This window comes from Thamnophis elegans, unplaced genomic scaffold, assembly GCF_009769535.1.
Source record: "Thamnophis elegans isolate rThaEle1 unplaced genomic scaffold, rThaEle1.pri scaffold_225_arrow_ctg1, whole genome shotgun sequence".
Classification (NCBI taxonomy): Eukaryota; Metazoa; Chordata; class Lepidosauria; order Squamata; family Colubridae; genus Thamnophis; species Thamnophis elegans.
In genome coordinates this window covers 33,501-46,192 of record NW_022473694.1, presented here as the reverse complement: position 1 = coordinate 46,192, position 12,692 = coordinate 33,501, and the positions used below count along the sequence as shown (strand labels likewise).

The 12,692-nt window shown below is 46.4% G+C and overlaps 1 protein-coding gene across 1 annotated transcript in view; it reads left to right on the top strand.

The window, feature by feature from the left end:
* Positions 1-2,458: 2,458 nt before the first annotated feature.
* LOC116523375 (tumor protein p63-regulated gene 1 protein-like) overlaps positions 2,459-12,692 on the top strand; it is a gene marked incomplete at its 5' end in the record, with an annotated part of 34,318 nt that continues 24,084 nt past the window's right edge. Inside the window, 2 exons of the mRNA XM_032238474.1 lie at positions 2,459-2,550; positions 7,454-7,630. Of these exons, the coding sequence (XP_032094365.1) occupies positions 2,459-2,550; positions 7,454-7,630 (269 nt within the window). The remainder of the gene's footprint in view (positions 2,551-7,453; positions 7,631-12,692) is intronic.

Here is a 12,692-nt window from a genome sequence, read left to right as displayed (position 1 = left end):
GAATCAGTGGAACAGAAATTGCCTCCAGAAATTGTGAATGCCCCAAACACTGGAGATTTTTAAAAAGAGACCACACAGCCACTTGTCTGGAAGTGTATAACGTCTCCTGCTTGGGGGGGAGGGGGTTGGACTGGAAGACCTCCAAGGTCCCTTTCAACTCTGCTATTCCATGTAAACTCAGATTAAAGCTGGCTAAACATAATAAGGTCAACTTATTCTCCAAAACTCCTGAAAGCAACAGATGGAAACTCAGCAAGGAGAGAAGCAACCTAGAACTAAGGGGGAATTTCCTAATACCACTTTATAAAGCCTTTGTAAGGCCACACTTGGAATACGGCATCCAGTTTTGGTTGCCACCATGTAAAAAAAGATGTTGAGACTCTAGAAAGAGTGCAGAGAAGAGCAACAAAGAGGATTGGGGGACTGGAGGATAAAACATACGATGAACGGTTGCAGGAACTGGGCCTGGCTAGTCTAGTGAAGAGAAGGACCAGGGGAGACAGGAGAGCATCTTCCAATATTTGAGGGGCTTCCACAGAGAGGAGGGGAGTCAAGCTATTTTCTCCAAAGCACCTGAAGGCCAGAGAAGGAACGATGGATGGAAACTGATCAAGGAGAGATTCAACCTGGGAGAACAATCAACCCATGGAACAGAAGTTGCCTTCAGAAGTTGTGGGAGCTTCATCCCTGGAGGCTTTCAAGAAGTGACTGGACTGTCATCTGTCAGAAATGCTGTAAGGTCTCCTGCTTGGGTGAGGGGTTGGACTAGAAGACCTCCAACCCAGGGGTGGGTTCCTGCCAGTTCTAAGCTGTTCTATAGAAGAGGTTCCACAAATCTACCGTGCCATTTAGAACCGGTTCCAGCTCCCTCCCCCCCCACCCGTCCCCACATCATCAAGATGAAGAGCGAGAGGAGGAATTCTGGGAGTTGAAGTCCACAAGTCTTAAAACTGTCAAGTTTGAACACCCCTGGGTTTTTTTCCCTAAAGGGTTAGGGGTGCAAGGGTCTTGTAACTTGACCGCTTTAAGACTTGCACACTTCAATGCCAGAGTTCCTGAGCCAACATGACTGGAGGAGGAATTCTGGGAGTTGAAGTCCACAAGTCTTAAAGCTGTCAACTTTGAACACCCCTAGGGGTTTTTTCCCCCTAAAGGGTTAGGGGTGCAAAGATCTTGTAACTTGACAGCTTTAAGACTTGCACACTTCAATGCCAGAGTTTCTGAGCCAACATTTTGGTTGCTAAGCAAGAGCGTTGTTAAGTGAGTCTCACCACATTTTGCAAGTTGGCCACTCCCACCCAGTCACATGGCTGGCAAGCCACTCCCACAAAGCAGGCCACCCCTACAGAAGAGGTTGTAATTTTTTTTGAAACCCACCACTGCTCCAACCCTATTATTCTATGTTTTAACCAAAATAAGAGATTTTTTTTTATCGGGGTGGGGGGTGAATTAGATGGTGTTAATACTACAACCGCCTGGGTCTTAAGTATCCGTCAGAGGGCCTGTCAATGCATAGAGGGTGCAGACATATCCAAACGGAAAGAATTTACTATCGGTATTTGTAAATTATCTGTTCTCAAAATTGAGAAAAGGGATGCGGTGGCTCAGGGGCTAAGACGCTGAGCTTGTTAATTAGAAAGGTCAGCAGTTCGGCGGTTCAAATCCCTAGCACCATGTAACGGAGTGAGTTCCCGTTCCTTGTCCCAGCTTCTGCCAACCTAGTAATTCAAAAGCACGTAAAAAATGCAAGTAGAGAAATAGGGACCACCTTTGGTGGGAAGGGAACAGTGTTCCATGCGCCTTTGGTGTTGAGTCATGCCGGCCACATGATTATGGAGACGTCTTCGGACAGCGCTGGCTCTTCGGCTTTGAAATGGAGATGAGCACCGCCCCCTAGAGTCAGGAACGGCTAGCACATATGGGCGAGGGGAACCTTTACCTTAAAGTTGAGAAGAGGAGAGGTGGGGCACCCATGAAGGACACCTGGCTTCTCTCCCCATCAGTGAGAGACCAGCCACCTTCACCAGAGATGGGAGCCTGGAGACTTGGCTGTTCTTCTCAGAGAGAGCCGAGGTGGTGCAGTGGTTAAATTCAGCACTGCAGGCTACTTCAGCTGACTGTTATCTGCAGTTCGGCTGTTCAAATCTCACCGGCTCAGGGTTGACTCAGCCTTCCATCCTTCCGAGGTGGGCAAAATGAGGACCCGGATTGTTGTTGGGGGCAATATGCTGACTCTGTAAACCGCTTAGAGAGGGCTGAAAGCCCTATGAAGCGGTATATAAGTCTAACTGCTATTGCTATTCCTCAGTGGTGTTTGCCCCACCGTGGCAGGTGGTTAGAGACAGGTGGGGACCCCTAGGAGGCTGGAGGGACAGAGGAGGGGATGCAGGAGGAATCCAGAATCACACTGTGGCTTTGACCCCCTTCTTCTTCTTCCTCCTCCTCCTCTCCATTTTAGCCAGGAGCCTTCGACCAAGCCATGGAGGACCTCAAGAACCAACTGGCAGCAAACAAGGGAGAGGAGGCTCAGAGCTTCTGGCTACTCACTGAGTAAGCTCTACGCAGGTCTTGTTGTCGTTTGTGCTTCTCTGCAACCACAGGGGTGTTCATGCCAAATCAAGCCCCATGGAGGTAGTCTGGAAATTATGGATTATTATAATTATAAGTCATAGCAATAGCAGTAGACTTATATACCGCTTCATAAGGCTTTCAGCCCTCTCTAAGTGGTTTACAGAGAGTCAGGATATTGCCCCCAACAATCTGGGTCCTCATTTTACCCACCTCGGAAGGATGGAAGGCTGAGTCAACCCTGAGCCGGTGAGATTTGAACCGCTGAACTGCTGATCTAGCAGTAGCCTGCAGTGCTGCATTTAACCACTGCGCCACCTCGTCATGACAGAAGGAAACACACGTGACCATTTCATGTCCTTTTCTGCAATGGCTGTAAAGTCAAGGTGGAGTCATTAAACGGATCCACTCTTTGCCACGGGCCGGTTTTCGGCAGAGACTGGAAGTACTAAACACAGATCCCCTTGCAGAAACATCCGAAAGCAAAGTCTGTAGCACAAGGTTTTACACCTGGGCAGGGAAAAACCGAAGGGGCCAAGCCCAGATTAGGCGAAACCTGGCTCAGAAACAGCCCCTGGGAGAGGGACTTTGGAGTCCAAGTGGACGATCCCTTAAACCAGATCCAGCCGTGCGCGGCAGCAGCCAAAAAAGCTAAAACCGTAATATTTATGGTTGCATAAACAGAGGCCTAGAATCAAAATCACGTGAAGGATTAGCACCGCTTTATAAAGCCTTTAGTAAGGCCACACCTGGAATCCTGCATCCAGTTTTGGTCCCCACGTTACAAAAAAGATGTGGAGACTTTGGAAAAAGTGCAGAGAAGAGAAACTGAGATGATCAAAGGCCTGGAGACTGAAACATGCGAAGGACCCTTGCAGGATTTGAGTTTGGCTAATCTAGAGAAAAGAAGCTGAAACACACCAATGAGAGGATGAGTGGGAAACAGAGGAGAGAAGAAAGATAGGAAGAGAGGGATAGGAGAGAGGGTGAAGGGGGGAAGATGGGGAGAATAAGGAGGAGTGGAATGAAGAGAGAGGAGAAGGAGAAAGGAAGGGGAAGTAGAGTAGAAAAGGATGATGGAGGGAAGGAAGGAGGTAGGGAGGTGGAGGAGATAGGCAGAAGAAAGTGGTGGATAAGGCATAAACAGGGTGTATGGAGAGCAGATTTTTTTGGGGGGGGAGTTGGTGGCAAGACGAACTGATGTAATTAATAATCAACACAATATAAGGAGGAGTGGTAAGGGGAGAGAGTAGAAGGAGAAAGAAAGGGGAAGCAGAGTAGTATGGAAGCGGAAATACACCAATGAGAGGAAGAGTGGGAAACAGAGGAGAGAAGAAAGATAGGAAGAGAGGGATAGGAGAGAGGGTAAGGGGGGAAGATGAGGAGGATAAGGAGGAGTGGAATGAAGAGAGAGGAGAAGGAGAAAGGGAGGGGAAGTAGAGTAGGAAAGGATGACGGAGGGAAGAAAGGAGGTAGGAGAGAGGTAGAAGAAAGAGGTGTATGGAGAGCAGAAGAGCCAATAATGGGTTTTTATCTTTCTGGGCGTTGATGACAAGAGGAACTGATGTAATGACTACTTAATACAATAGGATATTGGCTACCTAATAGTATACATGTGATTGTATGTTATGGAAATGGAAAATTAAAATATTTTTCAAAGAAGAAAAGAAAAGAAGGGATTAAGGGGGACATGATAGCAGCATTCCAATATTTGAGGGGCTGCCCCGAAGAAGAAGGGGTCAAATTATTCTCCAAAGCACCAGAAGGCAGGAGAAGAAACAATGGATGGAAACTAATCAAAAGAGAGAAGCAACCTGAAATTAAGGAGAAATTTCCTAACAGTGAGAATGTTCAACCAGTGGAACAGCTGGCCACCAGAAGTTCTGGGTACTTCACCACTGGAGGTTTTTAAGAAGAGACTGGGCAACCATTTGTCTGAAATGGCCTAGGTCTCCTGACTGAGCAGGGGGGGGTGGACTAGAAGACCTCCAAGGTCCCTTCCAGCTCTGCCCTGATTCTGAAATGCTGGTTGGTGGTTCAGGGTTTGAAATGCAATCATGGGGATCATCGAGGAATCTGATGCTGGAACTTCAAAACTAGGCCCCAGATAACCTTTGCTGGGGGGGTCTGTCGTAGCTCCGTACAATTGATAAGTCACCAGCCATAAGTCAAGGACTTCCTGTATATGTAGTCCTCGACTTACGACCATTAATTTACTAAACAGTCGAAGTTACAACGGCAGTGAAAAAAGAAGAAACTTACGGCTGTTTTTCACCTTTGTGACTGTTGCTGCAGCATCCCTGGGGGGTTAATGTCCAAAATCATTTGGATGATTGGCAACTGACTCAGACTTATGACGGTCGCATTGTCCTGGGGTCTTTGGATCCCCTTTTGTGACCTCCTGACAAGCAATGGGGAAGCCAGAATCACTGACTTAACATCTGCAGTGATTCACTTAACAACGGCAGCAAGAAAGGACGTAGAATGGGGCAAAGCTCACTTGTCTCACTTAGCAACGGAGATTCTGGGCTCGGTTGTGGTTGCAATTTGAGGACAGACTGTAGTAGCCAAATAATGAACGGCAACGATTATAAATGTTCTGAAATTAGTAGGTATTCGGGATGAATTTGGCGCATGGATGAAGCAGATAGTAGGAAGGGAATCCCTATCTTGGTATTCCCAAGGGTATTTTTTCCAAAGGTCAGTGGGATTTTCTTGGGGGTTTTTTCCCCCTTGAAAACGTTTTGCTTCTCATCCAAGAACAAGAAGAAGAAGATCTGAACTACGGGATTGGACGGCATATAAATTTATTAAATTACAATTAAATTACAATTATAACTAAAGAGGCTTCTTGGCTGAGAAGCAAAATGTTTTCAAGGGGAAAAAAAAACACAAGAAAGTCCATTTGCCTTTTGGAAAAATCACCTTTGGGACACCCGTGACCTCAAGGACGGAGAATCCCCATGGACACCCCGTGTTGATTGCACTGATACAAACAGACACACAGATACACAAACCTGTTTTGTTCAGCTTGTGAATGTGAAGGATGTGGGGGGGGGGGGGAGAAATATGGGCAATTTATTTAATGCCTGCTTAGGAGTCTTAATTCCTTCTCTTCTTTTAATGGGTCTCTTCCCCATTCTCTCCTTTACTCTAAAATTAAATTCTGCCTTCTTTGCGGATATTTGCTTAATGTAGTTGTAGTTGTTGTGATCCATAGAATCACGCCTTGCACCCTAATCATCCCTAAAACCGCCTTACACTCAGTAGCAAATTTTTAAAAAAATTGAATTTCAACGTTTGCCTCCTCTAAGGGCTGCTCAAAATAGTCACTTTGCAGAAATTATTTAATTGCCAATTCCCGCAAGCCCAAACGTTATTATATATAAAACAGCAGAGAATTTGTTTAATAAAGTTTGTTAAAGTCTGTGTAGAGCAGTGTTTCTCAACCTTGGCAACTTGAAGATGTCCGGACTTCAACTCCCAGAATTCCCCAGCCAGCGAATGCTTAAACAGGTGAGGACTTCAACTCCCAGAATTCCCGGTCTTCGTTTATTCCCCCTAGACCAGTGTTTCTCAACCTTGGTCTTGAAGATGTCCGGACTTCAACTCCCAGAATTCCCCAGCCAGCTGGCTGGGGAATTCTGGGAGTTGAAGTCCGGACATCTTCAAGTTGCCAAGGTTGAGAAACACTGGTGTAGAGTGAATCTCAGAGATTTATTTTCCTGTACTGCCACCCGGAGGGCGCAAAGAGAACTGCACCCTACCTTTGTTTCAACTGTGCTTCCTACTTTGGGGCCAACTTTTAAGATGCGAGGACTTCAACTCCCAGAATCCCTTTGTGAGCTGGGGAATTCTGGGAGTTGAAGTCCTCGCATCTTAAAAGTTGCTGAGATTGGAAAACCCTGCTCGGCTGTGGATAAATCCAAAATAAGGAGGGAAGGAAGGAGAGAAGGAGAGAAGAAAGGAGGGAAGGAAGGAGGGAAGGAAGGAGAGAAGGAGAGAAGAAAGGAGGGAAGGAAGGAGGGAATGTAGGAGAGAAGGAAGGGGGAAGGAAGGAGGAAAGGAAGGGGGAAAGGAAGGAGAGAAGGAGAGAAGAAAGGAGGGAAGGGGGAAGGAGGGAGGGAAGGAAGGAGGGAAGGAAGGAGAGTAGGAGAGAAGAAACGAGGGAAGGAAAGAGGGAGGGAGGGAAGAAGAAGTAGGACCGTTGTAAGATAAGATGGATCTATGGGATGTTAAGAAAGCAATCTTCAAGTATATTGTCAACTGTAGGGAAAAAAATGTTATAAATACATATCATTAATAACAGTTATGAGATCATATAATTGTGAATGTATATATGAAATTGATAAAATAATTTTTTTTTAAAAAAATCCAAAATAATTATTGACAACGTCATTATTTATCCCTTTAGAAATAAACCAAATTATATCATTTCATTTCCATCTATTTTCTGTAAGTGACATGTATCTTCAATTTCAGTTTTTATATAATCAACATTTTACTTAGTTTCCACAATTAATAATATTGGTATTATTCACTCACATCTTATTTGGCTGCATATCCTTATCAGGATTAACATATTTCATTTTATTCTACTAATCCCCTATTCCCAAATTCCCCTTTTTTCCTTTTTCTTCTTTTTATATGTATTATGTCTTTTCTTTCAAATCTTTTCCACCACTTTCCGATAGATTGTTAAGAGGATAATCTTCCCCAGAATTTTTCTTTTCCCCACCATTTCTCTCTTTATTTTTGGCTAATTTCTTTTTTGGGGGTGGGTGCTAACTTTCTACCAATCTTGGTTTCTCCCTGGGCAGAGAGGTTGAGGATCTGAATTGCCCAGAGTCTTCTTGCCATTAGTTCTCCCTCTGCTTCCTCCCAGGATTGATCACTGGAACATCGAAAAGGAGCGGATCGTGGTGCTCACTGATGCTGCCCTCCTGGTGTGCAAATACGACTTCATCATGCTCAAATGCCTGGACCTCCAGAGGATCTCCCTGGGCTACATCGAGAAGATCTCCACGGGCCCCTTCGCATTTCCAGAGAAGTCCTTGGACAGGTGAGGTCCCGCAGCTCATCTCAACATGCCAGGAAGCCATCTTTTCTTTTTGGACTTTCTACTGTGGGAAAACGGGAGGGGCGGATTGTACGGAGTTAGATGGTGTGCAGCCATAACAACATTCTTTCTAGAAAGCCAAGGCCATCCTTTGTCTCTGCACCTGACTGGAACTGGGTGGAGGCAGAAGCTGCCAGCATGGCAGTGGGAGATTGGACCATGGGATGGGCTTGTGGGTGGGGGGGGGGGCAAGATCTTGAACTTTCAACTGGGTGGGGGAAACTGGGAAGCTTTCGGATTCAGGTTTTCCCAGATGTGCCGACATGGCTCTCTTCATCAATTGGAACTTTGAGGAATCCTTTGCCTCGGACTCTGATTTAATTTTGGATGCTATTTGGAACCCTGACACATCAGTGATGAGGGAAGGGATCTAGGAGCTTTCCAAGGGTGGATACACTTCAACTGCCAAGATAAACGACATGGAAGAGCCACGTTGATTGCCAGCTGGGTAGGATCTCATGGCGGAAACTGCCGAGAGAACATTTAGTGCAATCCCAATCCCAAAAAGGTAACTGGACTTTTTGGGTTAGGCAAGGAAACCCAACTGCACAGGTACAGTATAGGTGGTACCTTGCTCAACAGTTGAAACTGTAAGAGGGATCTTGGAGTCCTAGTGGACAACCATTTAAATCGGAGCCAGCCGTGGGCAGCAGCTGCCCAAAAAGTTGAAGGGTGTGTTTGTGTGTGCCAGGCAGCTGCTTTCTTGCGAGCAGGCTCCCGAAGAGCCTGGCTCCAAAATAATAAGCCCCCTCCTCTGACAATTAGGCCAAGACCATATTTCGAGGGTCAAAAGAAAATAAGACCCTGTCTTATTTTGGGGAAAAGACGGAAGTGGTGCTCCAGGATTTTCCAGGAGAGTCTCAATGCTCATATTCTAGCAATAGCAATAGCAGTTAGACTTATATACCGCTTCATAGGGCTTTCAGCCCTCTCTAAGCGGTTTACAGAGTCAGCATATCGCCCCCCACAGTCTGGGTCCTCATTTTACCCACCTCGGAAGGATGGAAGGCTGAGTCAACCCTGAGCCGGTGAGATTTGAACCGCTGAACTGCAGATAACAGTCAGCTGAAGTGGCCTGCAGTACTGCACCCTAACCACTGCGCCACCTCGGCTCCATATTCTGCCACCAAGGCTCTTCTTTTGCAAAGATAGTTAGGGGGAATGGAGTCTAAATCATATATAGAATGGTTCCAGGAATTGGGTATGTCTAGTTTAATGAAAAGAAGGGCTATAAATCAGAGTATGAGCTGGAAGGGACCTTGGAGGTGTTCTAGTCCAACCCCTGCTCAAGCATACTATACTATCTCAGACAAGTGGCTGTCCAATTTCTTCTTAAAAACCTCCATCGATTGAGCACCGATACCTTCTGGTGTCAAGCTGTTCCACTGGTTAATTGTCCTCACTGTTAGGAAGTTTCTCCTTAATTCCAGGTTGTTTCTCTCCTTGATTATTTTCCATAAAATAAAGCACCACATAGAACAAACAAATGCACAGTCACCATGTGCTTTACTGCTGAACTAACAGGAAAAAGGAAACTTTACTTAGAACGAAAGAGCCTACAGCTAGAGGCCATGGATCCAACCTGGTAAACGCTGCCATCTACTGGCTAAATTAAATACTACTGTAATTGTTGCATAGAAATACATTCCAACAATGATTTCCAACACTTGGTGCTTTGGAGAATAAATTGACCCCCTCTTCTTTGGGGGAGCCCCTCAAATACTGGAAGGCTGCTATCATGTCCCCCCTGGTCCTTTTTTTCACTAGACTAGCTGTAACCAATTTCTGCAACCGTTCTTCCTACGTTTCAGCCTCCAGGCCTTTGATCATCTCAGTTTCTCTTCTCTGCACTTTTTCCCAAGTCTCCACATCTTTTTTGTAATGTGGTGGCCAAAACTGGATGCAGGATTCCTTACTAAAGGCTTTCTAAAAGGTAAAATTTCCCTGTGCACATATGTACTAGCCGTTCCCAGCTCTAGAGGGCAGTGCTCATCTCAGTTTCTAAGCTGAACAGCCAGCGCCGTCTGAAGACGTCTCCGTGGTCATGTGGCCGGCATGACTCAATGCCGAAGGTGCACGGAATGCTGTTCCCTTCCCACCAAAGGTGGTTCCTATTTTTCCACTTGCATTTTTTATCTGCTTTCGAACTACTAGGTTGGCAGAAGCTGGGAGCTCACTCCATTACGCGGCATTAGGGATTCGAACCGCCGAACCGCCGACCTTCTGATCGACAAGCTCAGCATATTAGCCACTGAGCCACCGTATCTCTAAGGCTTTATAAAGCGGTACTAATACTTCACATGATTTAAAATCTAGGCCTCTGTTTATACCACCAAGGATTGTATTCGCTTTTTTTTGGCAGCTGCTGCACACAGCCCGGCTCATGTTTAAGCGATCGGGCAATCAAATGAAGTTATTGCCTAGGGGATGACAGGATAGCAGTCTTCCAGTATTTGAGGGGCTGCCTAGGAGAAGAAGGGGTTATCCTGCTCTGCAAAGCACCTGAGGGCAGGACAAGAAGCAAGGGATGGAAACTAATCAAGGAGAGAAGCAACTTAGAACTAAAGAGACATTTTCTGATAGTGAGAACAATTAACCAGTGGAGCAACTTGCCTCCAGAAGTTGTGAATGCTCCAACACTGGAAGTTGTTAAGAAGAGATCGGGCAACCTTTTCTCTGAAATGGTAAAGGGTTTTCTGCTTGAGCAGGGGGGCTGGACTAGAAGACCTCCAAGGTTCTTTCCAACTCTGTTATTTTGCTATCCATCCTTCCTTCCTTCCTTCCTTCCTTCCTTCCTTCCTTCCTGGACAGGGGGCTGGACTAGAAGACCTCCAAGGTTCTTTCCAACTCTGTTATTCTGCTATCCTTCCTTCCTTCCTTCCTTCCTTCCTTCCTTCCTTCCTTCCTTCCTTCCTTCCTTCCTTCCTTCCTTCCTTCCTTCCTTCCTTCCTGGACAGGGGGCTGGACTAGAAGACCTCCAAGGTTCTTTCCAACTCTGTTATTCTACTATCCTTCCTTCCTTCCTTCCTTCCTTCCGTCCTTCCTTCCTTCCTTCCTTCCTTCCTTCCTTCCTTCCTGGACAGGGGGTTGGAATAGAAGACCTCCAAGGTTCTTTCCAACTCTGTTATTCTACTATCCATCCTTCCTTCCTTCCTTCCTTCCTTCCTGCCTTCCTTCCTTCCTTCCTTCCTTCCTTCCTTCGACAGGGGGTTGGACTAGAAGATCTCCAAGGTCCCTTCTGTCATTATGAATTGGAGGCAGGAGGGTAGCCTGGAAGCTGCTTGTCAAGCTTTCTCTCCACCCTTCAGCAGATGGCAGTCTTCTCTCTTGAGATGGCAGGGCTGACCTCCTCAGCAGAAACTTACTGTGTCTCCAAGAGCCAAGAGTCCCAGCCAACTTTTAATTTCCGTGTCCCAGTTCACCTTGTTCGCCCCAGAGAGAGTGAGAAAGAGAGAAACCGAGAAAGCACATGACCTTCCAAAGCTGGGTGGCATCTCCAAGTTGGAATGGACGTGGCATTCTTGGTCTGAGGCCACCTAAAACTTCCATTCATGCCTTCTTCCCTGCTCTCCTCTCCTGTCGCATTGCAAGAGATCCAGGACACTTTGGTTTCAAGAGTGTTGATATTCATGGACATTTTCTGGCAGTGCAGCTTTTGGCCTCACCCAGCCTCACTTCCAGTGGTGGGTTTCAAAAAATGTTTGGAACCTCTTCTGTAGGTGTGGCCTGCTTTCCGGGTCCACTGGTGGAACCTCTTCTAATCGGTTTGGTAGATTTGACGAACCGGTTCTATCGAACCGGTGCGAACCGGTAGGAACCCACCTCTGCTCACTTCCTCGATCTGTTGGATGGCTGACCAATTTAGGAACTTGTGCTTAAAGGCCAGGAAAGGTGTTCACATCGCACATTTAACCAGGTTTGTTTCACAGGAGAGAGTAGCAGAGCTGGAAGGGACCTTGGAGGTCTTTGAGTGCAACTTCCTCGTCAAAGAAGGTGCCCCTATATACCATTTCTAGACAAATGGCTGTCCGGTCTCTTTCTTAGAAAGCTCCAGTGATGGAGCACCCACAACATCTGGTGGCAAGCTGTTCCACGGGTTAATTGTCTTAACAATCTGAAAAATCCACCCATGGAACAGGAGGTTGTGAAAGCTTCATCACTGGACACTTTCAAGAAGAGATTGGATTGCCATCTGTCAGAAACGGTGTGTGGGGGGGGAGTCTCTTGCTTGGGGCGGGGTTGGAATAGATGACCTACGAGGCCCCTTCCGACTCTGTTACTCTGTTTAAGTCTTCTTAAAAAGCTCCAGTGATGGAGCACCAGCAACTTCTGAAGAACCAAGGGATTAATCCATCCAATAGGTCAAGTTCGCACAAGTTGAAACTTCATGTTATTTCTCCATGGTTTAGGATGTATTGCTAGCTCCATCTCTTTGGTTATTCTATCCCTGAAGGTATGAGGCAGAAGGGTTCTTTGAGGACATCTAGCTCAGCCCCTTGGCTTAGTACCAAATACAGGAGAATATTTGTGAGTCAGAGTTGAAATGAGAGTTCCTTCATGCTCTCTGAGCTTGGTGGTTTTCTTGCAGTTGTTTCATGGCCTAACTAGGTAACATCATCAGTTAGTAGCACTGATGGTGTTCCCTAGTTGGGCCTTGAAACGTCTGCAAGAAAACCACCAAGCTCAGAGAGCACCAAGGACCCCACAGTCCTTTTCCTCCCCCCCCACTCCTCCTCCTCCTCCTCCTCCTCCTCCTCCTCCTCCTCCTCCTCCTCCTCCTTTGCTCTTCAAACCCCATAGTCTTCTGGCACTGATGGTGTTCCCTAGTTGGGCCTTGAAACGTCTGCAAGAAAACCACCAAGCTCAGAGAGCACCAAGGACCCCACAGTCCTCCTCCTTGTAAGTAAGTTTGATTTTATTTATAGGCCGCCCAATCCCGAAGGACTCCGGGCGGCTTACAGAAGGGAAGAGAAAGAAAATAAAAGAAAGTAAAAATAAAATAAGA